Source organism: Nycticebus coucang, chromosome 19 (genome assembly GCF_027406575.1).
Source record: "Nycticebus coucang isolate mNycCou1 chromosome 19, mNycCou1.pri, whole genome shotgun sequence".
Classification (NCBI taxonomy): Eukaryota; Metazoa; Chordata; class Mammalia; order Primates; family Lorisidae; genus Nycticebus; species Nycticebus coucang.
Genome location: NC_069798.1, coordinates 69,804,810 through 69,832,737, shown reverse-complemented (window position 1 = coordinate 69,832,737; position 27,928 = coordinate 69,804,810). Strand labels below are relative to the sequence as shown.

Sequence of the window (27,928 nt, the reverse complement as noted above, 5' to 3'; positions counted from 1 at the left end):
CTCTTTAGATGCCTACATTCAAAAAACAGAAAGGGGGGGGAAAGCAGAAAGAGGGACGGAGGGAGGGGGGTGGGGCCTTGGTGTGTGTCACACTTTATGGGGGCAAGACATGATTGCAAGAGGGACTTTACCTAACAATTGCAATCAGTGTAACTTGGCTTATTGTACCCTCAATGAATCCCCAACAATAAAATAAATAAATGAATAAACAGAAAGGGAGCGCATCAACAATCTCACAAGCCATCTAATGGAATTGGAAAAAGAAGAACAATCTAAGCCTAAACCCAGCAGAAGAAAAGAAATATCCAAAATTAAATCACAAATCAATGAAATTGAAAACAAAAGAATCATTCAGAAAATTAATGAAACAAGGAGATGGTTTTTTGAAAAAAATAAATAAAATAGATAAACCTTTGGCCAAATTAACTAGAAATAGAAAAGTAAAGTCTCTAGTAACCTCAATCAGAAACGATAAAGGGGAAATAACAACTGATGCCATAGATATACAAAAGATCACCTCTGAATACTACCAGAAACTCTATGCCCAGAAATTTGACAATGTGAAAGAAATGGATCAATATTTGGAATCACACCCTCTCCCTAGACTCAGCCAGAAAGAAATAGAGCTCCTGAACAGACCAATTTCAAGCACTGAGATCAAAGAAACAATAAAAAAATCTTCCAACCAAAAAATGCCCTGGTCCAGATGGCTTCACTCCAGAATTCTATCAAACCTTCAAGGAAGAGCTTATTCCCACACTGCAGAAATTATTCCCAAAAAATTGAGGAGGAAAGAATCTTTCCAAACACGTTCTACGAAGCAAACATCACCTTGATACCAAAACCAGGAAAAGACCCAGTTAAAAAGGAGAATTTTATACCAATTTCACTAATGAATATAGATGCAAAAATTCTCAACAAAATCCTAGCCAATAGATTACAGCTTATCATCAAAAGTCATACATCATGATCAAGTAGGTTTCATCCCAAGGATGCAAGGTTGATTTAACATACGCCAAGTACATAAATGTTATCCACCATATTAACAGAAGCAAAAACGAAGACCATATGATCCTCCCAACAGATGCAGAAAAAGCATTAGATAAAATCCAGCATCCGTTTCTAATTAGAAGAGTATAGGCATAGGTGGCACATTTCTGAAACTGAAGCTACCTATGACAAACCCACAGCTAATATTTTACTGAATGAAGTAAAACTGAAAGCTTTTCCTCTTAGAACTGGAACCAGACAAGGTTGTCCTCTGTCACCTTTACTATTCAACATAGTGCTGGAAGTTCTAGCCAATACAATTAGGCAAGACAAGGAAATAAAGGGAATCCAAATGGGAGCAGAGGAGGTCAAACCCTCCCTCTTTGCTGATGATATGATCTTATACTTAGAGAATCTCAAAGACTCAACCACAAGACACCTGGAAGTCTTCAAAAAACACAGTAATGTCTCAGGATATAAAATCAATGTCCACAAATCAGTTGCCTTTGTATATGCCAATAACAGTCAAGATGAGAGGGTAATTAAGGACACAATTCCCTTCACCATAGTTTCAAAGAAAATGAAATACCTAGGAATATACCTAACAAAGGAGGTGAAGGACCTCTATATTATAAAATACTCAGAAAGGAAACAGCAGAGGACATTAACAATGGAAGAACATACCATTCTCATGGCTGGAAAGAATCAACATTGTTAAAATGTCTCTACTTCCCAAAGCAATCTACCTATTCAATGCCATTCCTATTAAAATACCAACATCACACTTTCAAGATTTGGAAAAAAATGATTCCGCATTTTGTATGGAACCAGAAAAAATCCCATATAACTAAGGCAGTTCTTAGCAATAAAAATAAAGCTGGGGGCATCACCATACCAGATTTTAGGCTGTACTACAAAGCCATAGTGGTCAAGACCGCATGGTACTAGCATAAAAATAGAGACATAGACATTTGGAATTGAATAGAAAACCAAGAAATGAAACTAACATCTCTTAGTAATAAAAATTAAGCTGAGGGCATCACCATACCAAGTAAAGTCATAGTGGTCAAGACAGCATGGTACTGGAACAAAATTAGAGACATAGACATTTGGAATTGAATAGAAAACCAGGAAATGAAACTAACATCTTACCACCACCTAATCTTCAATAAACCAAACAAGAACATACACTGGGGGAAAGACTCCCTATTCAATAAATGGTGTTGGGAGAACTGGATATCCACACGTAAAAGACTGAAACTGGACCCATACCGTTCTCTACTCACAAAAATTGATTCAAGATGGAAAAAAGACTGAAATTTAAGGCATGAAACAATAAAATCCTCAAAGAAAGCACAGGAAAAACACTGGATGATATTGGCCTGGGGAAAGATTTCATGAAGACTGCCATGGCAATTGCAACAACAACAAAAATAAACAAATGGGACTTAATTAAACTGAATAGTCTGTACAGCTCAGGAGACAACAACCAAAGCAAATAGACAACCTACACAATGGGAAAGGATTTTTGCATATTTTCAATCAGACAAAATCCTTGATAACTAGGACCTATAGAGAAGTCAAATTAATCCACATGAAAAAACCCAACAATCCCATATATCAATGGGCAAAAGACATGAATAGAACCTTCTCTAAAGAAGACAGAAGAATGGCTAACAAACATATGAAAAAATGCGAGAACGGCCCACATCACAAAATCTCAAAACTACAGATGCTGGCGTGGATGTGGAGAGAAGGGAACACTTTTGCACTGCTGGTGGGACTGCAAACTAGTACAACCTTACAACCCAAGGAAGTATGGAGAAACCTCAAAGCACTCAAGCTAGACCTCCCATTTGATCCTGTAATCCCATTACTGGGCATCTACCCAGAAGGAAAAAATTCCTTTTATCATAAGGGTACTTGCACTAGACTGTTTATTGCAGCTCAATTTACAATCGCCAAAATGTGGGAACAGCCTAAATGCCCACCAACGCAGGAATGGATTAACAAGCTGTGGTATTTGTACACCATGGAATACTATTCAGCCATTTAAAAAAATGGAGACTTTACATCCTTTGTATTAACCTGGATGGAAGTGGAAGACATTATTCTTAGTAAAACATCACAAGAACGGAGAAGCATGAATCCTATGTACTTAATTTTGATATGAGGACAATTAATGACAATTAAGGACACGGTGGGGGTGTGGGAAGTGGAGAGCAGAGAGAAAAAGGAGGAGGGGGGGTGGGGAAGAGAAGAGCAGAGAGAGGGAAGGAGGGGGTGGGGGTGGGGTCTTGGTGTGTGCCACACCTTTGGGGGGCAAAGACACGATTTTAAGAGGGACTTTGCCTAACAAATGTTATCAGTGTAACCTGGTTTTCTTGTACCCTTATTAGAAAATTATTAAAAAAAAAAAAGGTGGAGGAACATGTGTTAAAATCTGGCAAATTGTAACGATTGGTGAGTCCAGAGAATGTTATGCAAATATCAATTCCTGTGTAGGTTTAAAATTTTTCAGAATAAAAACTTAGAGGGAGTTGCCATCACTACCAACTGTAATAACAAACAATGATTCAACAGGTGAATGTTATAAAAAAGAAAGTACCAGATGGCCAAGAGGAGCACTTCAAAGGTAACCATAATGACATTCAGCAATGAGATATGTAGCACTTTTTCTAGGATGGGGTGGCAAACTTAATTGTCCAACCTTGTATAAATGAAAACAACAAAAATATACCATATTAAAATTACCAGATTGGAAAAGACAGATTTTACAATGTAGAGCTTTGAAAATAGCATTATCAAATGGTCATTTTCATATACTATTTACTGGGTAGAGTATAAAATGATAAACCTCTTTGGACAATAATTTGACAGTATCAAACTTTTAAATTCACATATCCTTTGATCTAACAATTCCATTTCTAAGATTCTAAGATTGATCTTATATTTCTAGAAGCCCAGAGTTTCCCCAACTTCACGTTGACATTTGGGGACAGATCATTGTCTGTAGTGGAGGCTGCCCTGTGCACTGTGGGTGCTTGGCACAGTGTGGGCAGCAGTGACATCCAAAATGTCCCCTGGTCTACTAAACCACCCATCCTGAGAACCCAAACACATACAACGGGATGTGCCCACCATGGCTTTTTCTGCATACACAGAAGGCTGCAGACAACCTACACACCTAACAGTGACCTGTTAATCAAGACACAAACATACCCATCCATATATTAAAAAGAATGAGGTCTATCATTAATAGATGTGAAATCATACTTAGGACAAACAGTGAACTAAAGAAAAGTTTGGGAACAGTCTGGGTTGATGAACAGGGGTGCAGCAGAGTCCTATGCATCACAGAATATCCCTGGAAGGATACGAAAGAAATAGTGAACAGAAGCAGCAACAGGGGAGTGGAATGGGAAGTCTGGTATGTAAGGGCAACTTGGCTTTCCACTCTCTGAACCCTTTTCTACTGTTCAATTTCTGCCATGTACGTAGTACTTACTCCAAAATATGTTAACCCACCATCATTTACTGTATTTTCTCCTTTTAAAAAAATAAAACTATGATCATGTTTGAATAGCATAGTAGAGTGAAAAAGGCAGGCATTCCTATCCTCTGCAAGAGAAAGTATAAATTGGAATGTACTTTCCGAAATATAACGTGGCATACCATAAAGAATACGAAAAAAGAAGTTGTATTTGCTAATTCACTAAATCCAACTATAGGAAATCCATCCTAAGGAAAAAATGGATTTGTACACAAAGATGTATTATAAAATTTATAACATTGACAAAATATAAATGTGAATGTTAAACAATAATTAAAATGATTAAATATTATTGATAAGTGTAGATGCTGAAGACTTTAATAAAGTAATTTAAAATATCGATATGGGGAAGGGGGGCAGAGCAACATGGCAGACCAGAAGGGTTATTCAGCTGAGCTCTCCTAGAATGACTAGGGAAGAAGAGAGAACCCAGCCATACCTGGTGCAGAGTCACAGCTCAGAGAGCAGTGAGGAAATGGTGAGCTGGATACAGTGTATGATCCACAGCGGTGGAAATCTGATGAATTAGGCAAGTGATTGCAACCAGCTGGGATGGGCTGCTCCCCTACAGAGGTCCCAGATGGGAGGAAGCCTTTCCAGAGTTTTCAGTTGTTGGGAGAAGCTATGTGTTGAGTGGAAAGCTTGGGAGAGTGGGCAGACTTGAACAGTATACAGCAAACAGATTTGAATGCCAGTAGAGTTGATTTGCCTTAGATTTCCCATACTGGAAAGGTCTTGGTGCCTGGGGGGTTGCCATTACAGGAAGGATAGGAGAAGGTCTTAGTGGGGGCCGAAAGCACCTTAATTTTGCCGGCCAGTATATGAACTCCACTCTTGGGACAGGCAGAGGGACTCCCACGCCCCATGGGAACTGGAGTCAGTGGGCACTATGAGATCTGCACCTTAAGGATTCGTGTGAGATTTAAAATCCCAACCCAGCAGGGTCTGAATGCTGAGAAAACAATCAGGCGATCACCGAAGGCAACTAAGTTTGGAATCAGGACCATAGAGGTTGCTGGTTGTGCTCTCTGTCTCCTTAAAAAGAAATACAGAGCCACCTGGTGTCCTGGCGACACAATGGAACAAACAGTCATCAAGAGCAAGAACTTCTGTTTGAAACAAAGGAGGCCGTGAGAAGGAAAAAGAAAGACAAGGAAGTGAACAAGAAGAAAGAACACATGAGGAGGAACCAACAGAAAAGTTCAGGCAATATGAGAAACCCAAACAGAGGAACTCCCCCAAGGGACCATGAGGCAGCTATGCAGAACACTCTACCTATAAAGAATTAACAGACTTGATAGAAAGGGAATTTAAAATATGGATGATAAAGATAATAAAAGGAATAGATGAGAAAATAGAAAGACAGAACCAAAAGTCAGACGAGAGATATGTAGAATATAGAAAGGATATGGCAGAGCTTAAGGAAATGAAGGAGACAATCAGGGAATGTAAAGATGCAGTAGAAAGTATCAAAAACAGGTCAGACCATGAAGAGGAAAGAACCTCAGAGCTAGAAGATAAAGTTTTTGACTTTACCCAGATAGTTAAAGACACAGAAAAGATAAGAAAAAAACCAGAACAGGTGCTTAGAGAACTATGACACTCCATGAAGCATTCATATATACAAATAATAGGGAATTCTGAAGGGGAAGAAGATTGTCCCAAAGGAATGGAAGCCCTACTGTAGACCATCATAAAAAAAAAAAAAAAACTTCCTAAGTTTTACTAAAGACCCCAACACACTCCTTTCAGATGGATATCAAACCCTAGGTCATCTCATCTCAACCAGAGCTTCTCCAAGACACAGTGTAATGAACCCGTCCAAAGTCAAGATGAAAGAAAACTTTCTGCAAGCAGCCAAGAGTAAGTGCCAACTGACCTACAGAGGCAGAGTCATTAAGATGACAGCAGACTTTTCAACTGAAACTTTCCAAGCTAGAAGAACCTAATTATCCATCTTCAACATTCTTAAACAAAACAATTTTCAGCCCAGAAGTCTGTATGCTGCTAAACTAAACTTAAAAATTGACGGAGAAATCAAATCTTTTGAGGATAAATAAGCACTCAGGAAACTGGCCACAACAAGACCAGCTCTGCAAGAAACACTTAGACCTAGTCTCAACACTGACCACCACAACGGACCACCAGCAAAGTAAACTCCCAGAAGCTAAAGACAAAACACAGCTTCCACAATGGCCCAAAGGATAAAACAACACAATGGACTTTCACAAAATAAAATGAGTAGAACTCCACCTCACTTATCAGTTCTCTCAATAAATGTCAATGGACTGAACTCTCCACTGAAGAAACACAGGCTGACTGATAGGATAAAAAAGCACAAGCCATCCACATGCTGTCTCTAGGAGACACAGCTAATCTTGAAGGACAAACCGATACTCAGGGTTAAAGGATGGAAAAAAAGGGCAGCACCTATGGCTCTGGTGGGTAGGGCACCGGCCCCATATACCAAGGGTGGTGGGTTCAAACCCGCCCCCAGCCAAACTGCAACAAAAAAATAGCCGGGTGTTGTGGCAGGCTCCTGTAGTCCCAGTGACTCTGGAGGCTGAGACAAGAGACTTACCTACGCCCAGGAGTTGGAGGTTGCTGTGAGCTGTGATGCCACAGCACTCTACCAAGGGCGATAAAGTGAGACTCTGTCTCAAAAAAAAAAAAAAAAACCACACACACACACACAATAAGAAGAAATTTCAATTTTAAATATTTATGCACCCAACTTAAATGCTCCCAGATTTATGAAACAGACATTGATGGGTCTGAGCAATTATGATATCCCATAACACCATAGTATCTTGGGACTTTAACACCCCTGTGACAGAACTAGACAGATCCTCTAAACAGAAACTAAACAAAGATGCAAAGGACTTAAGTGTGACCCTAGAACAAATGGGATTAACAGACACATATAGAACACACCATCCCAAAGCTAACGAATATATATTTTTTTTGTAAGCCTATAGTACATACTCCAAAATCAACCACATCCTAGGATACAAATCAAACCTCAGCAAAATTAAAAGAATAGAAATTACACCTTGTATCTTCTCAGACCACAAGGCAATAAAGATAGAACTCAACTCCAACAAAAACATTCATCCCCTCACAAAGTTTGGAAATTAAACAACCTTATGCTGAATGATAGTTGGGTTCAGGAAGAGATAAAAGAGGAAATCATTAAATTCCTCAAACATAACAACAATGAAGACACAAGTTGCCAAAACCTGTAGGATACAGCAAAAGCAGTCTTAAGAGGGAAATTTATCATTTTAGATGCCTACATTTGAAAAACAGAAAGAGAACACATCAACAAACTTATGAACCATCTTATGAAACTGGAAAAAGAACAATTTAATCCCAAACCAGCAGAAGAAAAGAAATAACCAAAATTAAATCAGAGATGGATGAAACTGAAAACAAAAGAATCATTCAGAAAATTAACAAAACAAAAAGTTTTTCAAAAAAATAAGTAAAATTGATAAACCTCTGGCAAAATTAACTAGAAACAGAAAAGTAAAATATCTAATAACCTCAATCAGAAACAATATAAGAGAAGGGCGGCGCCTGTGGCTCAGCGGGTAGGGCGCCGGTCCCACATGCCGGAGGTGGCGGGTTCAAACCCAGCCCTGGCCAAATTAAAAAAAAAAAAAAAAAAAAAAAAAGAAACAATATAAGAGAAATAACAACAGATACCACAGAGATACAAGAGATCATCTCTGAGTACTACAAGAAACTCTATACCCCAGAAATTTGACAATGTGGGGGAAATGGATCAATACCTGGAATCACACCCTCTCCCTAGACTTAAGAAGAAATAGACCTCTTGAACAGACTGATTTCAAGAACCGAGACCAAGGAAAAAATAAAAATAACAAAAAGTAAGCCAACAAGAAAAAGCCCTGGTCCAGATGGCTTCACACCAGAATTCTATCAAACCTTCAAAGAAGAGCTTATACCCACACCACAGAAATTATTCCCAAAAATTGAGAAGGAAGGAATCTTCCCCCAACACATTCTACAAAGCAAATATTACCCTGATATAAAAACCAGGAAAAGGTTCAGCACCTGTAGCTCAGCAGCTAGGGCGACATACACTGGGGCTGGAGGATTCGAACCTGGCCCAGGCCTGCCAAACAACAACTACAACAAAAAAACAGGTAGGCATTGTGGTGGGCACCTGTAGTCCCAGCAACTTAGGAGGCTGAGGCAAGAGAATCGCTTAACCTCAAGAGTTTGAGGTTGCTGGGAGCTGTGACTGAGGGCAACATAGTGAGATTCAGTCTAAAAAAAAAAAAAAAAAACAGGAAAAGACCCAACTAAAAAGGAGAATTTCTGCAAAAATTCTCAACAAAATCCTACCCAACAGATTACAACTTATCATTAAAAAAAAATCACACATCACGATCAAATCAGTTTCATCCCAGGGAAGGGATGCAAGGCTGGTTTAACATATGCCAAGTACATAAATGTAACACCATATCAACAGAAGCATAAACAAAGACCATATGATCCTCTCAATAGATGCAGGAAAAGCATTCAATAAAATTCAACATCCTTTTCTAATTAGAACTCTGAAGAATATGGGCATTGGCAGCACATTTCTTAAACTGATTGAAGCCGTCTATGACAACCCACAGCTAATATTATACTGAATGGAGTAAAACTGAAAGCTTTTCCACTCAGAACTGGAACAAGACAAGGTTATGCTCTATCACCACTACTATTCAACATCGTGCTGGAAGTTCTAGCCAATACAATCAAGCAAGAGAAGGTAATAAAGAGCATCCAAATAGGGGTAGAGGAAGTTAAACTCTCCCTCTTTTGCTGACGACATGATCTTATACTTAGAGAACCTCAATGACCCAACCACAAGACTCCTAGAAATGATCAAAAAATAATGTCTCAGGATATAAAATCAATGTCCACAAATCAGAAGCCTTTGTATATGCCAATAACAAACAAGATAAGAAGCTGTCAAGGACACAATTCCCTTCACAGTAGATTCAAAGAAAATGAAATACCTAGAAATATACCTAACAAAAGAGGTGAAGGAGCTCTATAAAGAAAACTAGGAAACCTTAATAAAAGAAATAGCAAAAGATATTAACAAATGGAAGAATATGCCATGCTCAGGGCTGTTAAAATGTCTATACTTACCAAAGCAATCTACAGATTCAATGTAATCCCCATTAAAATACCAACGTCATACTTTCTTTTTTTTTTAATTTATTTATTTTTATTGTTAAGTCATAGCTGTGTACATTAGTGCAATCAAGGGGTACAATGTGCGGGTTTCATATACAATCTGAAATATTCTCATCAAACTGTTCAACGTGGCCTTCCTGGCATTTTCTTAGTTACTGTATGTAGACATTTGTATTCTGCATTTAGTAAGTTTCGCCTAACATCATACTTTCAAGATTTGGAAAAAATAATTCTTCTTTTTGTATGGAGCCAGGAAAAAACCTGTACAGCAAAGGCAGTTCCTAGCAATAAAAACAAAGCCAGGGGCATTAGCCTACCAGACTTCAGGCTGTACTACAAGGCCACAGTGATCAAAACAGCATGGTATTGGCACAAAAATAGAGACACTGACATTTAGAACCAAATAGAAAGCCATGAGATGAAACTAACATCTTAGAGCCACCTAATCTTTGATAAACCACACAAGAACATACACTGGGGGAAAGAATCCCTATTTGATAAATGGTGCTGGATAACCACATTTAAAAAACTGGACCCGCACCTTTCTCCACTCACTAAAATTGATTTAAGATGGATAAAAAATCTATTCTAAGGAATGAAACAATAAAAATCCTCCAAGAAAATGTGGGGAAAACACCCGAAGTTATCAGAGGGGTAAAGACTTTATGAATACTGCATTCAGTGCCAATTGCAATAATAACAAAAATAAACAAATGGGACTTAATTAAACTAAATAGCTTCTGTACAGTTAAGGAGACAACAACCAAAGCAAGTAGACAACCATCAGCACGGAAAAAGATATTTGCACATTACGAATCGGACAAAAGCTTGATAACTAGGATCTACAGAGAACTCAAATTAATCAATATACAAAAAGCCCACAAACCCTTACATCAATGGGCAAGAGAGATGAATAGAACCTTCTGTGAAGAAGACAATTGGCTAACAAACATATGAAAAATGCTCATAATCTCTAGTTATCAGAGAAATACAAATCAAAACCACCCTGACATATCACCTAACCCCAATGAGAATGACCCATATTACAAAATATCAAAGCTGCAGATGCTGGCGTGGATGTAGACTGCAAACATAATACAACCCTTCCAGAAGGCAGTAAGGAGAATCCTCAGAGAACTCAAAACTAGACTTCCTATTTGATCCTGCAATCCCATTACTGGGCATCTACCCAGAAGAAAAGAAATCCTTTTACCATAAGGACACTTGCACTAGAATTGTAATTGCAGCTCAATTTACAATTGCCAAAATGTGGAAACAGCCTAAATGCCCACCAACCCAGGAATGGATTAACAAGCTGTGGTATATGTACACCATGGAATACTATTCAAACACTAAAAAAGGTGGAGAGTTTACATCTTTTGCATTAACCTGGATGGAGTTGAAACATATTTTTCTTAGTAAAGCATCACAAGAATGAAGAAGCAAGAATCCAATGTACTCAATTCTGATATGAGGACAATTGATGACCTAGTACACGGTGGGGGGTGTGGGAAGGGAGGAGCGGGGAGAGGGATAGAGGGAGAGGGGTGAGGGGGTCAGGGTGTGTCACACAACCTCTTGAAGAGTGACACAATTATCAGAGGGACTTTACCTAACAAATGCAATCAGTGTAACCTGGTTATCTGTACCCTCAATGAATCCTCAACAATCAATCAATAAAATAAAATAAAATATTGAAATGAGAAAACACTCATGATAATAAGTAAGAAGGAGGACATATTTATAGTATACAGAGGGGGCCAAAAATGTATACACACTTTAGGAAAGGAATAAACTATTAAAATTGTAATACTTGATATATACCAACAATGTCTGTTACCTTACACAGTACATTTCATCTTATATCTTTTGTAATTGCAGAAGTCAAATGTGGCTGAGTATTAAAATTTTTTTGGCGCCCTCTGTATCATGGGGAAAAGGCAGGTCATGATATAGTCTGTACTGTAGCATAATCCTATTTCTGAATTTAAAAAAAAATTTAAACACAGAAGCACTCATGGAAAGCATGTATTAAAAGTCTGAAATAGTATGTTACGAATGCTTCATAAAAATTTTTAATTAATTATATTTTAATTGACAAGTAAAAATTGTATATATTTGTCGTATAACATGTTTTGATATACATATACCATATGTATACATTGTGGAATGGCTAAATCGACCTATTTAACATATACATTACTAACCAAAATATTTTTTTGTGGTGAGAACACTCAAAATCTACTCTCTTAGCAAATTTCAAACATATGATGCATTGTTATTAGCTGTGCTACCTATCCCGCAGTATGACAGAGCTCTTGACCTTATTCCTCCAGTCCAAAAGAAACACTGCAGCCTCTGACCAATCTCCCTGTCCTCCCACCCTCAGCCTCTGGTAACACTATTTAACTCTGTTCCTATGAGTTTGACCTTTTTAAACTTCACTGTAAGGGTTTTGTTTTGTGTAGAGATAGGATCTTGCTTATTGTCCAGGCTGGCCTTGAACTCCTGGCTTCAAGCAATCCTCCCACCTTGGCTTCCCAAAGTGCTGGGGTTATAGGCATAAGTTGCTATGGGTACTTTTAATGTTATTTTTGTTTCTAACTTTTTCCAAAATAAACATGAATTATATATATAAGATTTTAAAAGATAAAAATAAATTATTTTAAAATTAAAGGCACTTATAAAAAGAATATCCAAACCTATGCAGAAAGTATGAATTCAATTTTTAGGATGTAAATTTTATACAGATTCTCTTTGATTTAGGATGGGATTAAGTCCTGATATCCCCCCTGCAAACTAAAAATAGTGTAAGCCACAAATACCTGGCGGAAGGGGACTGGGCTTACTCAGTATCACAGGAGAAGCTCCATCACCACCAAACACATACAGTTTTCACACCAGCCTAAATCAAGGACCGTCTGTACATACAATTTAAACAATCTATCTGTTTTCCTGTCTTAGGAAGGAAATACACCAAATAGTGATGGGCACTTATCTCAGAAGTAGAGACGACTTTTATTTTCTCCTTCTTACTTTTATGTTTTCCTAAGAAGGGTAGCAAGCAGGAAGAACACGTTTTTAAAGCAAAAGCCACGTGCACTTTAGCTCAGCCCCACCTGCCCCCAGCACTGTGGCCCTGTCACCCTTGGGGCTGTCCCTAGAACTCAGCTGGCAGAGGTGCCGGAGCCTTCACTTGGGGGTACTGACGTGCTGTGAACCACAGTGATTCCTCCTCTTCTCTCAGACTTCCTAGGATCAGAGGACACAGCCAAATAAGGAAATTCTCCTTTTATCTTCAGAAGCAGAAAAGTTACTTTTGGTCCTGAAGAACCCTACAAAAAGTTAATTTCTTTTTAAAAAAAGGGAAGGTAGGTGGGGGGCCTCTGCAATGTGGACATATTAAAATGTCTTTACCCTAAGGTACTGACTATGATAAAACATTTTATCAGTGAACTGGAGACTAGTCAAGGCAAATTTAATGATAATTAGCTCCTAAAAATCTAGACCAAAGGCTTTTAAAACCACTTTATAGCTAAAATCCTCCTAATGACTAGATGCAACTGAACAACCAGTTAACAAAATACATGCAAAATGATAACAATTACCTCTTCCTTCTCATGTAGCATAATATGCGCTTTGAGACTAGCCACTCTGGAGAATTTCTTGTTACACACAGGGCAGGTAGGATCTTCCCCGTTGTGGGTACATTTATGAAGTGTCAGGTTGAATTCAACGTTAAATGTTTGGGGGCACTGGTCACATCGATGTGGCTATTTGGAAAGAAAAGTAAAGAAGCCACTGAAATACAATCCTTCCACAGACACTGTTCAATAAATGTTATAAAAATATCAATAAGTACCATAATCTACAGATACTAAAAAACTTCTGGTCTCTTCTAGACATAAAGTCAATAAATGCAAAATGGACCCATTGAAGTTCCTTACCAGAATTTCTCAAAGGATTATAAGAATGAAAATGCATACATGTAGAAAATACTTCTAATAAGAAATGATGCATATAAATTTATCAGGTTGTGGTCTCTATGAAGGTATGTGTGAGAAACTTCAACTCATTAAGCTGGATTTTTTTCCCTTCTATTTCTTTTTTTTTTAAGTGCCATGGTGATGCATCTTTCTTTTTTCTTTTTTTTTTTTTGTAGAGACAGAGTCTCACTTTATGGCCCTCAGTAGAGTGCCGTAGCCTCACACAGCTCAAAGCAACCTCCAACTCCTGGGCTTAAGTGATTCTCTTGCCTCAGCCTCCCGAGCAGCTGGGACTATAGGCGCCTGCCACAACGCCCGGCTATTTTTTGGTTGCAGTTTGGCCGGGGCCGGGCTTGAACCCGCCACCCTCGGTATATGGGGCCGGCGCCTTACAGACTGAGCCACAGGCGCCGCCCTTCCCTTCTATTTCTGACCAAGTCCACTGTTATAAATAAAATCACTTCAAATAAAGTAAGCAATCACATAAATTTTTACTAGGTTTTAAGAGAGCTGCTCATCTCAGTCTAAAATTTTCCCAGACCGGAAAGTTTTCTTCCACTTATAGGAAGGTAATAGTAATCCCCAGTTCCTCTCTGAAGTATTAAAGGAGAAAGTATCTGCAGACGGTCAGCCTGAGAAAATAATGCCAGTGGGTACTGGTGTCTGTATCACATCCTGTAGTTAAAACATCATCTCGCATGCTCAGAGCACCCTTTTCTTTAGAGGGGAGATCCCTGGTATCTTTCTGGCCTCAAATGATTCATGGCTTACATTCTCCTACCTAGAGAAAAGTCAACAACCACTACTTTAATTCTAGTTTTAACTGCACTTTCCATCTATCAGGCAAATTCTTCCACAGACACTAAAATTCTTGATATATCCCACGAGAGACACTACAAATGCAAAACCGGGTTCAAATCTCCACTGGAGACAGCACTGCTCCCTGCTGTGATACAGAACACCACTGTAAAATGCAAAGCCACTGAAGGGTAAAAGTCCCTGCTGGAGAAAAATACTTCAAAATATACCAATTCTGAGCTCAATCATACAGAAAATTGAAACTCCTAAAAAAAAAGCCGTACTTCTAAAACATTTCTTTGTCCACTCATAGACCCACAGGTGCTCTCGCTCTCTCCACCTGGTGGCAGCTGGGACTACAAATGCAACTGCAAAAATGCCAAAATATTTACTGGTACAATAGGAAATATTCTACAACTTAGGGACCTAAATGATAAGAAAATGTTTGGCTGTAAGTGCTGATTTTTACAATACCTCCAGTATCAATGCTCACGCTCCTGGCAGCTCTCTTGAAAATACATACCTTGTCATTGCGCTCGTGGTCCTTCATGTGGCGTTGAAACTGGGATTCTTTTGGAAAAGACAGCAGACAGATTTCACATTTATGGAAGTTTGGGGCTGGATAGGCATAATTAGAGTTCTCCGCATTCAATGTTAAAACTCCATCTATAAAATCGCATAAGTATAAACAATAAATACCAGTTCTATTTTTATCATATAAATAAAACTAAATTATTTGGTTATTATTTAAAAACCAGATATGTCAGAGATTTATGAGAGATTTTAGACAAAATTAATGATAGATTGAATTTTTTAAATGGACATGCTTTCTTCGAAAGTTAGCATTAAGATGGCTGAAACTGGGACAGAGAATTTTATTAGCTCTGGTTAGTAAAATTTTTAGAAACCTGAGACTAAATTCTGGAGGCTTGACAGATAGACACATACATATAAGCCAGCATGTTCTTAAACCTAGGAAACCTCTTTAACTTTGTTTCAAAGTCATTACAAACAGTGGAGGTGTGTCTCCTCTAAACTGCTGTGCTAATTTACAATCAAGCTATCTACAAAAACTGCTGCAAAACAAGACAGTCAGCAAAAAAAAGCCTTGTTCTCTCACCGCCCTGACTTAGGATGAGAAGGGGCTGCAACCTCCCGGACAGTCCTCAGTTTTACAGAGCGTTTCTGTAAACCCACCCAGGGAAACGGCTTTCATCTTAAAAGTACTTCCAAATAAGACTAATCATTAAAAAAAAAAAAGTGACATATCACAAAACTGAAGAATGTCATAAAACAAAGATGTCCTAAATCTCTGCAATTCTTTAAAATAAGTAAATATACTCCAAGTCTTGCAATTTGGACATAAATATATAATACACTTTAACTATACAAAGACTAGAAATATGTTCCATATAATTCTTACTATCAAATCTGAGCCAAAGACATTAGATGCTAAATGTTTGAGAGAAGGCTAGGTTAGGTTAAGCTTAAGACCCAAGTAACTCAAAAAAGATCCTACTTCTCAAAAGCCCAGGTGGTGAGGCGGCGCCTGTGGCTCAACGGAGTAGGGCGCCAGCCCCATATCCCATACCTTTTTCTGGAAAAACTTTAATTTATAAGGAAAACAATGTCAGCTTTTCAATTTTTTTTTTAATTTATTTATTTTTTTTCTTGAGGCAGAGTCTTACTTTGTCACCTGGATTCAAACCCAGCAGCCCTGGCGAAAAAAAACCCTGCAAAACAAAGAAAGCCCATGTGGTGAATTTTCTATAAACCTTTAAATTCCTACTTTGATAAAACATTCTGTAGTTCTAATTTTTTCCAAAAGTCTCCTGGCCCAGGAGGAACATGCCTGTGAGCATGGGTGATGGCCACAGAAGGGCAGGTGTGGTGCCCAGGAGCAGCAGCTTCACACCACTTCTGCAGATCCTCCAGAAGAGGCAAATTCCAGGTTCAAGAAATACTAATGTAATTCAAAAGACTGAAGCCTCATATATAACAAATATGAATCCACTAAGAAAAAGATACACATCATTTTTATTTTACATATTCTAAACCATATTCACAATCTGTTCAAGGACGTTACTTTCAACCTTTCTGCACTGAAACTAATAGCAAAAATATTTTAAGGCTCCCCAGACCAAACAAAATGACTGCTAGATCATATCAAGTGGGACGCTATTCCCTTTGGGAAAGTTTATAGTATGGTAAGAAATAATTTGAGGGCTAGGAAGGGATAATAAAAATATCTGTTGAAAATTGTGTTTTGAGAACTCACTAGCAAGTGCTTTTAACCCTACAGGATGAATGCAGTCATGAAAGTGTTCTTCAACCTAAGTTCTAAAATGCAAAATTAAAAAGTTATGTCAGGATGTAGAATAAAACAAACTTCACACTCTCTATGTTGAAACTATTTAATATGTTACCCAAAAATAAGATGGAACTTAATTTATTGCAATTGATAGATAATCCTGAAACATGGAACTTTATATTTAAAATTGAAAAGCTGACCAGGCTTGTTGGCTCACACCTATAATCCAGCACCCTGGGAGGCTGAGGCAGGTAGATCGATTGAGTTCTGGAGTTGAAGACCAGCCGGGGCAAAAGCAAGACCCTGTCTCTAACAATTACCGGGGCGTTGTGGTGGGCACCTGTAATCCCAGTTACATGGGAGTCTAAGGCAAGAGGATCTCTTGAGCCCAAGAATTTGAGGTTGCTGTGAGCTACATCGCCAGGACACTCTACCCAAGGTGACAAAGTGAGACTCTGTCTCAAAAAAAAAAAAAAAAAAAAAAATTGAAAAGCTGACATTGTTTTCCTTATAAATTAACGTTTTTCCAGAAAAAGTTTTTTATCTGAAGAAAGCAAGACTCCTTAAGAAAGCTCAAAAATATAACAAATTACTTCTCAGTAGGTCCCTTTTTCCTAACAATGATAACACAATATTAATTTGGTTCAAAGACAACCTTAAAACATTAATTTGTTTATACTATGTAAAGTGTAAAGACACACATTTTAGTGCCCATACTGAGCTTAACAACTTGGCGATCCACACCGTGTCTAGACTCTGACTGTGCCGGGGATCAGGGCTATGTGCAGGCAGTTCTCCCCTGCTGGAAAAGGGCCCACCCTGTCCCTACCAGCCCTCTGGCCTCTGCTGGCTGCACCTCCTTTGCTTTCCTTCTGCTCAGTTGGCTGTTTCTAGACAGAGTCTTAGGCCTCAAAATTAACCTCTCCCTCCATCATGTTTTCAAGTTCATTCAAACTTCTGGTCCCCAGAGTATGTGCTGTTCAGAAGAGGTCTAAATTAACATATCCTTAGGTGAGGCTGACAACCAAGAGAGGTCACAGTGGGCTGCAGGAAATAACAGACCCTGCTGAAAATGCATGTACAAGCCCCGTGCCTGCGTGTACCCCCTGGCAGTGTGCCTACGTGTTCCAGAGGTGTCTGCAGCCAAGAGGCCATCAGATTCCTCAGGGGGCTGGTTATCTAAGATAGACACAATCAAATACATGACAGCCTCTTAACAGGACAGCCTTCAAGACGACTGTTGCATTTTTAAAAACAGCTAAAAGAAGAATTTCACATGAGATTTTTGGGAAACATTCCTGTCTCCCAATTCAGATTACATAGTCTCTGCCACCCCCTTCCACACACACAGACACACACACAAAATATGCACAAAGCTACCTACATTTAGCCGTTCTCAGATCTAAGAGCTCATCCCAAACAATAATTTTCAGCTCTGTGCTTCTGCCTCCCAAGAAGACAGGGGTAAAGCATCACGAGACTTCACAGGGGTAAGGGGGACTCACATGTAGACGCCTTAGGCAGTTTACCCAGTCACCTTACAACAGAAATATGACTACCATTTGCTTCAACTATTCACCCTTTCTGCTACCAAGAACTCTAAATTTACTATCAAATTAAACAAAAACTGATTGTAGGATACAATCACCAGAAAATGTCTGAGTAGCTCTGTTTGTCTTCAGAAAAAGTAATTTGGATATTGGTTTAAAAATCAATATAACTCTTTACATAAATAAAAATTCTAATAGAATACAATAATAGCTGTTCCTCTCCTATCCCCCAAATAATAAAGCTTACCTCAGGGTTGTGCAGAATGAATAAAAGAATGCTTCCTGATGGTACTGGAACAAAAGTCTACCACGCCATCGCCACATGGCCCACCCGCTCTACACACCCTCCTCCGTAATCATACCATTCCTCAAATGGATCAGACAAACTGCTCTCTCACATCAGGACCAGCAAATCATGATAACTGGCTGAATCCTAATGGAAAAGGCTTTCATTCATCTCCATCTAAACACCCTAGGTCAATCTCTTAACACAAAATGTCCCTCTAGGATAGGATGCTAAGATGGATAAGACCTACTACACGTACTGCACCCCAGGGATTTCACTGAATTTGTTTCTCAGGACAAACTCTGAAGCCCTGTGCATCTAAGATCTGTTATCAATAAATCCTAACGAAGCATTTTTAATATCAGAATGAGACATATATCCGTTTCAGTTCCCACAGTAATGGTGCCAACCCTCAGACGTTGCATGTTTTTATCTTTATGTTTTCAATAAAAATCTTTCCTTCTTCTCTGCTCTCAGCACCCCTCTGCCACCCAGCCCCCAGCCAGGCCCTTTGCAGCTCCCGCTCTCCCATCCTGACCCCACTCTCCACCTCCGCGGCATCTCTGGGAGCCTGACAGCACCCTCCTCTTTACTTTTGTAAACTCCCTTCTACTCTCTTTTCTCTTGTTTTCTACTGCTCCTCCCACACATGTCAGCGTTCAGGGTTACCACAGCCAGACTTTACAGGTAAAACTCAATATTAAGGGCCCAGGAGCCCTTTCTGCTTCACAAAGCCTGGCACATAAGGAGTGCCTAACAAGGACAGCAGAACTTCTCAAAGCTGCCCCCCCAAGGAACTGTGACACACTGGTCAACACGTGGAGGAGGTCACCATAAGGAACTGGGCCTACTGCACAGTAGGCATATCCGTCTGGGAAAATTAGGTCAACTTAAGGAGGTTGGTCGGCTTTGTAAGTGCTAATATTTGGAGATTGACAAGCATTCACGACTTTTTTAGTCTCTTCTTAATTTCTGAAGCTTCCAAGATCAATTTTTCTAATTCCTACTTCCAGTCTGACTGGCTCATGCCCTCCATCTCAGAGTTACCTACATAAATTTGATCTATTTCTCCCTTGTTACATACATATCCTCTTAATATTTTTTTTTTTTTTTTTTTTTTTGGTAGAGACAGAGTCTCACTTTATCACCCTCAGTAGAGTACTGTGGCATCACACTGCTCAGAACAACCTCCAAGTCCTAGGCTTAGGCGATTCTCTTGCCTCAGCCTCCCAAGTAGCTGTGACTATAGGCGCCCACCACAACACCTGGCTGTTTTCTTGTTGCTGTTTGGCCGGGACCAGGTTTGAACCGGCCACCCTCAGTATATGGGGCCAGCACCCTACCCACTGAGCCACAGGAGCCACCCAATATTCTTATTTCATACATGCATGCCCTAGCTGTTTGGTTGTTCCCAGGAACTAGCTGAAATGTGCCTGCATTATTTTCTTTGTAGAATCTCTCAGATCAATTACTCCAATAGGATTAACAGCATCAGCCATAAGCACCTGCCTTCTGCTAGGGAGGAATACCCAGCCAACTTGAAAGCACCAGCACCTGCAGAGGTGGGAGCAGCCAGAGGAGAGGTTTCTATTTTTTTAACCTATTATCTATTCAGTGTATTTACTTGTAAGTAGGTACTCATCTGGAAATAAAATTTAATTCATACAGGGCGGCACCTATGGCTCAGTGAGCTGGACGCCAGCCCCACATACCAAGGGTGGCGGGTTCAAACCCAGCCCCAGCCAAACTGCAACAAAAAAATAGCCAGGTGTTGGGGTGGGCGCCTGTAGTCCCAGCTACTTGGGAGGCTGAGGCAAGAGAATCACCTAAGCCCAAGAGCTGAAGGTTGCTGTGAGCTTTGATGCCAAGGCACTCTACTGAGGGTGACAAAGCAAAACTCAGCCTGTAAAAAAAAAAAAAAAAATTAATTCATACAGAAAAATACTTTCCAAAATATCTTCAACAGAAAAAGTAGTATGTTCTGGATGTTATTTCTTTAAAAAAAAAAAATAAATAAGTGGGGGAGGGGAGAAGAGATGTTACATGCATGTGCTTATATATGTATAAAGCATTCCTATGACACTACAGAAAAAAAATAATAGCATTGGTTGCCTGTATGAAAGACATATTTGACTGGAGAATGGGGGTTCGTAACAGAGACCTACATAATTTTCATGGCTGAATTCTGAACCATGATGATATATTACTTACTCAAAAAGCATTAAAAATAGCCACAGGGGCTCACACTTATAATCTCAGCATTTGGGGAGACAAAAGCAGGAAGATCTCTGGAAGTTAGGAGTTCAAGACCATACTCCTGTTCTAAGGAAACTAACACCTAAGAAATTAAGCCACTTGGTCAAAATTACATAATTAAACACTGCCAGAACTAGTATTAATCTTCAATTAATGATTCAAGGCTCTCTCCTAATTAATTATACTTCCACTACTCTTAAGGTTATGGTTTCTGAGATGAGACCCAGTTTCTATTTTGTGCCTAGTGTAAAAACAACAGATGAATTTGAAATTTATCAACATCATATAGCAATGGGCATGCCTCAGACTGTTATTTCAGCATAAAATATATTCAGTTAAGAGCCAAAAAAAAAGTACTCTCATTATCAAAAGAATGAGTAGTTTCAATCAAAAAAGTTATATTCTAAAACTTCAGAATTCACCATGATAAATTACATGAAATTTATCTCTGACATAAAGATAAATACCTGTTCTTTAAATGGTCCCTAATAACATCAGTTCACTCATATTCGTAGAGCGAAGTGTTTCCAGGAACAGAGTCACCTCTCCCCAGCTAAGCTTTCAAGGCTCACTCTGTCAGTATCTGTGTGTACCTGTGTGGGCTTTCTTTTCATGCTTCCTATCACTACAGTCTCTCTCATGATTTTTAGAAAGAACATCAGCCTTTTAAATATTTGCTTTATTACCTGTAAATCTGTATTTCTACAGAAAGACTTTAACTCGGGTAGATATACATTCAGGCCCTACACTACATTATCCAAACTTAACAAAACTACAGAACACTAAATTATAACAAAATAAAACCTCAAGTGTCTACCATGAGCATTCCAGGGCCTCTGTGATCTGGCAGCATATTGCATTTATAATGCTTCCTTTGACAATGCAAACAAATAATTTTCTATAGATAGAATAATTTCTTGTTCTGCCTGCTGCCATTATTCTATTTGTCATCTCCACAAACATACAATTTATGTGAGCACAGAAAAAAACAAACATTTACTTTTAGACTAAGGAGAGCTCAACAATGCCATGGAGAGCTGTGGAGAGCACGCGCTGAGATTCAGTCCTACTTTTCAAACATGTATCCTGAAACACAGGTATCTACAGATAGATTAAAATATGAACACATATCACAGACAAGGAAGACAGTGATTAAAAACCGGACTTGGTGTCAGAGGACTTGAGGGAAGTCTCTGTCCTGCCACACTATCAGGTGTGGGTCTCCAAACAACCAAATCATCTCTCTCAGCCTAACTCATCACACAAAGATTTACCATGATTCCTGTCCTGCCTTACAGGGTTGCTATGACAATTCAAGTTACATGTAAAACATGTGAAACAATTTTTAAATACTTTTTTGTTTTTTAAAAGTTACCAAGCCCTCCCGGTCCCAACGAAAACAAACTAAAAAAGTAAAGTGCACACCCAACAGGACGGCTAAAATGAAACAACAGATAATGCCAAGTACTGAGGATGGTATGAAGCAACTGGAAATCTGAAATACTGCTAGAGGCGGTGAAAACTGCTAGAATCAGTCTGGAAAACTATTTGGCAGCATAAACCCAAACTGAATACATGCATAATTTATAATCCAGCAATTACACTCCTAGGTATAACCGCAATAAAAATGGATAAGCATGTGCACCCAAAAGACATATTTAAGATATTCCCAGTAGCACTCTTTATAACTGGCAGCAACTAAAAACAGCACAAATGCCCTTCAGGAGTGGAATGGGGCTCAGTACCTGTAGCTCAGCAGCTAGGGTGTCAGCCACATACACCAGGATTGATGGGTTCAAACCCGACCCAGGCCTGCCAAACAACAATAACACTACAACAAGAAAACACCTGTGGCAGGCGCCTGTCATCCCAGGTACTTGGGAGGCTGAGGCAAGAGAATGCTTAAGCCCAAGAGTTTGGGGTTGCTGTGATGCGAATGCACTCTACCAAGGGTGACAAAGTAAGACTCTGTCCAAAAAAACAGGAGTAAAATGGGCACACTATCAAATGTGAAAAAGAACAGACTGCTGCTCTACACAAAAACATGGGTGAATCTCACGTACACAACACAAGTAGCCACACACAAGCCATTTGCAAGAAAACAATCTGCGTAGTTTCATTTTGTAACTACAGTGTAACATACAGGCCAAAACAGACCCATGTTGTTAGAAATCAGGACAGTGGCTAGTCCAACAAAGGCGCCAATCGGGATAGGGCACAAACGAGCTCTCGGGGTTCTGTTAATATCTCTTAATATGGGTGTTCATTACATGAGTGAGTTCTCTTTGTGAAAATACATTGAGTTGACCACAATCTCTGTTCTTCTCTGTCATATTAATATATCAATATAGTACACTCAATAGTAAAGTACTATTATACACAACTTTCTATTCCTATCTTTTCCTCTAGATTGGAGTCAACAAAGGCCTAATTTTTGGTGAACCAAGTCTCACTGAGATACAGCCCTGCTCATTGACTTAGGTGCTCCCTATGGTAGCTGTCAGGCCACAGCAGCAGGTGTGAGGAGTTAGGACCCACAAAGCTAAAACATTCGCCACGTGGCCCTTTACAGAAAAGAAGCTTGTTGGGTCCTGCCCTGGACAGTCAATCACAATTCCACCACTCCCATCACTACCGCATTCCCTGCAACTCCCATTATCTTCTGCCCTACACTGTGCACTACGATCCACAATAAAATGCCCTAATATTTACTTAACCATAATTTCCTTAAAGCCAATAAGGCCTTTTATCTTAGTCATGGGATAGAAAGACTGAATGCTCTCCTAATTCAGAATTTTATGAAAGTTAACAAAGACAAATCTGCTCAAAGTTCTCTGCCATGCACCTTCAAGCTGATAAATGCAACAATGAGCATGTAGGCTTTAGGGTGTGGCCAATAATGTGCAGAGACAGAATTCTTAAAGCACCACACACACCAACAATTCCTGCAGTGACCTTAGGTGGTGAGTGAGTAACTCAAAAGTGAGTAACAACTTGAATGCCTAGGTATTTGTTTTAATGTATTTTGGCACAGAGTATAATTAACACATCAAAATAACAGACACAGTACTCGCTTTGGCAGCACATATACTAAAATTGGAACGATACCGAGAAGATTAGAATGGCCCCTGCGCAAGGATGACACGCAAATTCGTGAAGCATTCCATATTTTTATAGAGGCCATCTACAGCAAACCCACAGCCAATATCACATTGAATGGAATTAAATTGCCAACATTTCCATTCAGATCAGGAACCAGGCAAGTTTGCCCATTGTGTCCACTGCTTTTTAACATTATAATGGAAGTCTTAGCCATTGCAATCAGGCAAGAGAAGGCGATTAAGAGTATCCAAATAGGGTCAGAGAAGATCAAACTTTCACTCTTTGCAGACGGTATGATTTTATACCTGGAAAACCCCAGCGACTCAACCACAAAACTCTTAGAAGTGATCAAGGAGTACAGTAGCATCTCAGGATACAAAATCAATACTCACAAATCAGTAGCTTTTTTATATACTAATAATAGTCAAGCCGAAAAAAGTCAAGGACTCTATTCCCTTTACAGTTGTGCCAAAGAAGGTGAAGTATTTGAGAATGTACCTAACAAAGGACATGAAAGATCTCTATAAAGAGAATTATGAAACTCTGAGAAAAGAAATAGCTGAAGACATTAACAAATGGAAAAACATACCATGCTAATGGCTAGGAAGAATCAACGTTGTTAAAATGTACATATTACCCAAAGCAATTTACAAATTTAATGCAATCCCTATCAAAGCACCACCGTCATAATTTAAAGATTTGGAAAAAAATAGTACTTCGTTTTATATGGAACCAGAAAAAACCTCAAATAGCCAAGACATTACTCAGAAATAAAAACAAATCAGGAGGAATCACGTTACCAGACTTCAGACTATAGTATAAATCTAGTATGATCAAAACATCATGGTATTGGCACAAAAATAGGTAGATGTCTGGAACAGACCTGAGAACCAAGAGATGAACCCAGACACTTATCGTCATTTGATCTTTGATAAGCCTATCAAAAATATAAATGGGGGGAAAGATTCCCTATTTAAAAAATGGTACTGGGAGAATTGGCCGGCGACTTGTAGAAGACTGAAGCTGGACCCACACCTTTCACCATTAACAAAAATTGACTCTCACTGGATAAAAGATTTAAACTTAAAACATGAAACTATAAAGATTCTTGGAGAGAGTGCAGGAGAAACACTTGAAGAAATTGCCCTGTGAGAATACTTTATGAGGAGGACCCCCCAACCCAGGGCAATTGAAGCAACACCAAAAATACATTACTGGGATCTAATCTAACTAAAAAGCTTCCGCACAGCCAAGAACACAGTAAGTAAAGCAAGCAGACAGCCCTCTGAATGGGAGAGGATATTTGCAGTTTATGCTTCTGATAAAGGTTTGATAACCAGAATCCACAGAGAACTCAAACTTATTAATAAGAAAAGAACAAGTAATCCCATTTCATTGTAGGCAAGGGACTTGAACAGAAGCTTCTCTGAAGACAGGGGCATGGCCTACAGACACATGAAAAAAACACTCATCATCTTTAATCACAGAGAAAGGCAAATCAAAACCACTTTGAGATATCATCTAACTCCTGTAAGACTGGCTCACATAAAAAAATCCCACAACTAGAGATGTTGGCGCGGATGTGAAGAAAAGGGAACACGTCTGCCCTGCTGGTGAGAGTGCAAGCTAATACGTCCCTTTTGGAAAGAAATATGGAGAACACTCAGGAATCTAAAAGTAGATCTGCCACTTGACCCTGCAATTCCTCTACTAGGTGTATATCCAAAAGACCAAAAATCACTTCATAACAAACATATTTGCACCAGATTATTCATTGCAGCTCAATTCATAATAGCCCAGTCATGGAAGAAGCCCAAGTGCCCACTGACCCATGAATGGATTAATAAATTGTGGTATATGTATGCCATGGAATATTATGCAGCCTTAAAAAAAGATGGAGACTTTACCTCTTTTGCATTTACATGGATGGAGCTGGAACATATCCTTCTTCGTAAAGTATCTCAAGAATGGAAGAAAAAATATCCCATATACTCAGTACTATTATGAAACCATTTTACAATCACTCACACTTTCCTATGAAGAACAGATCACAACTATGGCCCAAGATGAAGGGGGGGATGTGAAGGGAGGGGGGAGGTCAGATCGAGGGAGGGTGAATGGTGGGATCATGTCAATGGTGCATAATGCAAGGGTACATGTCAGATCTATTAGTATAGAGTATAAATGTCTTAACACAATAAGCAAATGAGATGAGGTATATATTTTAACCAGTGTGATGTAAGCGTTCCTAATTCTACATGAAATCAGCACATTGTACCCCATAAATGCATTAATGTATACATGATCTATGTATTTATGATTTAATAAAAAAATTTAATTTAATAAAAAAAAAATAACAGACACATCGAAACAATATAGTGCTGGCATAAAAACAAAGACAGATATGCCAGTGGAACAGGCGTGAGAGCCCAGAAATAAACCCATACATCTTATCATCAATTGATTTTCTTTTTTGAGACAGAGTCTCACTTTGTCACCCTTGGTAGAGTGTCATGGGGTTATAGCTCACATCAACCTCTAACTCTTGTGCTCAAGCGATTCTCTTGCCTCAGCCTCCTCAGTAGGGACTGTAGCTGGGTCTGTAGGTACCCATCATTGATTGATTTTTAACAAGAATGGCAAAACTATTCAATGAAAAAGATTCTCTTCAACAAATGGTTCTGAATAAGTAGATACATACAGGTAAAATGATGAATTCACTCCCTTACCTCACAACACATACAAAAATTAACTCAAATTTAATGAAAGCCTCAATTTAAAACTAAAGCTATAAAACTCTTAGAAGAAAACATCAAGGAAAAGGCTTCATGACTGTGGATTTGGCAATGGTATTTTAAAAATGATGAAAAAGCTACAAATAAAGAAAACACAAATTGGACTCCATCAAAATTAAAACTTTTGACCAGGCACAGTGGCTCACCCTATAATCTTAGCACTCTGGGTAGCCAAGGCAGGTGGACTACCTGAGCGCACAAATTCCAGACCAGCCTGAAGTAGAGTAAGACCTGTCTCTAAAAACAGCCAGGCGTTGTGGCTGGAGCCTGTAGTCCCAACTAATTGGGACGCTGAGGCAAGAGAATCACTTAAGCCCAAGTGTTTGAGGTTGCTGTGAGCTGTGACGCCACAGCACTCTACCAGGGGTGAGAAAGTGACACTCTGTCTCAAAAAAAAAAAAAAAAAATTAAAACTTTTGTGTATCAAGGGGCACTATCAATAAAGTGAAAAGACAAGCTATAGAATGGGAGAAAATATCTGCAAGTCATATATGTATTATTCAGGATCTAATATTCAGAATACAGAAAACATTCTTACAACACTAAAGAGGCAGGGTGGGTGTGGTGGCTCACATCAAAACTATGGGAAACTGAGGCAGAAGACTCTTAAGCCCAGGACTTCAAAGCTACAGTGAGCTATGACCACACCACTGTACTCCAGCCTAGGCAAGAGAGCAAGACCCAGTCTCAAAAAAAAATTTAAAAAGTTAAAATATTTTTAAAATTGAAAAAGCAACTATGATGCTTCCAACAAATAATGCAGGTAAATTATAAAATTACACGTTAAAAAAAAAAAATTCTAACCTTCCCCTCTGCAAATCAGTATCAGGTGGATATAGATGAAAACCCAAGAGAATGACAATCATCAAACATTATCTAAATAGGCTCCAAAACATAATAGGAAGTACAGACAAATCAGACAACATTAAGATTGAGAAGTTCTTTCATCAGAAGGTATCTTCAAATCAGTAAATAGGAAAAAACAAAGAACAAATACCACCAACTGTAAAGAACTTCTGACTCGGTAAGAAAAAGGCAAATGACCCTTCCCCAAAGAAGATGCACAGGTGGCAAATGAACC

At 38.9% G+C, this 27,928-nt stretch overlaps 1 protein-coding gene and 1 non-coding gene across 6 annotated transcripts in view; one reads left to right on the top strand and one right to left on the bottom strand.

The window, feature by feature from the left end:
* The window catches only part of ZNF236 (zinc finger protein 236), a 139,471-nt gene that overhangs the window by 104,110 nt on the left and 7,433 nt on the right, over nt 1-27,928 (bottom strand). For 4 of the 5 annotated variants that reach the window (XM_053571725.1, XM_053571722.1, XM_053571726.1 and 1 more), the window contains exons 2-3: nt 15,071-15,213; nt 13,372-13,536 (exon numbers count right to left, since the gene is read on the bottom strand). In XM_053571725.1, coding sequence (XP_053427700.1) covers nt 13,372-13,536; nt 15,071-15,213 — 308 coding nt within the window. Of the gene's footprint in view, nt 1-13,371; nt 13,537-15,070; nt 15,214-16,138; nt 16,208-27,928 lie in introns of those variants that run through there. The other variant, XM_053571727.1, reaches the window with a different exon arrangement.
* Nucleotides 24,017-24,123, top strand: LOC128572145 (U6 spliceosomal RNA). The gene has a single exon (XR_008376058.1). It is a non-coding gene; the product is annotated as a U6 spliceosomal RNA (small nuclear RNA).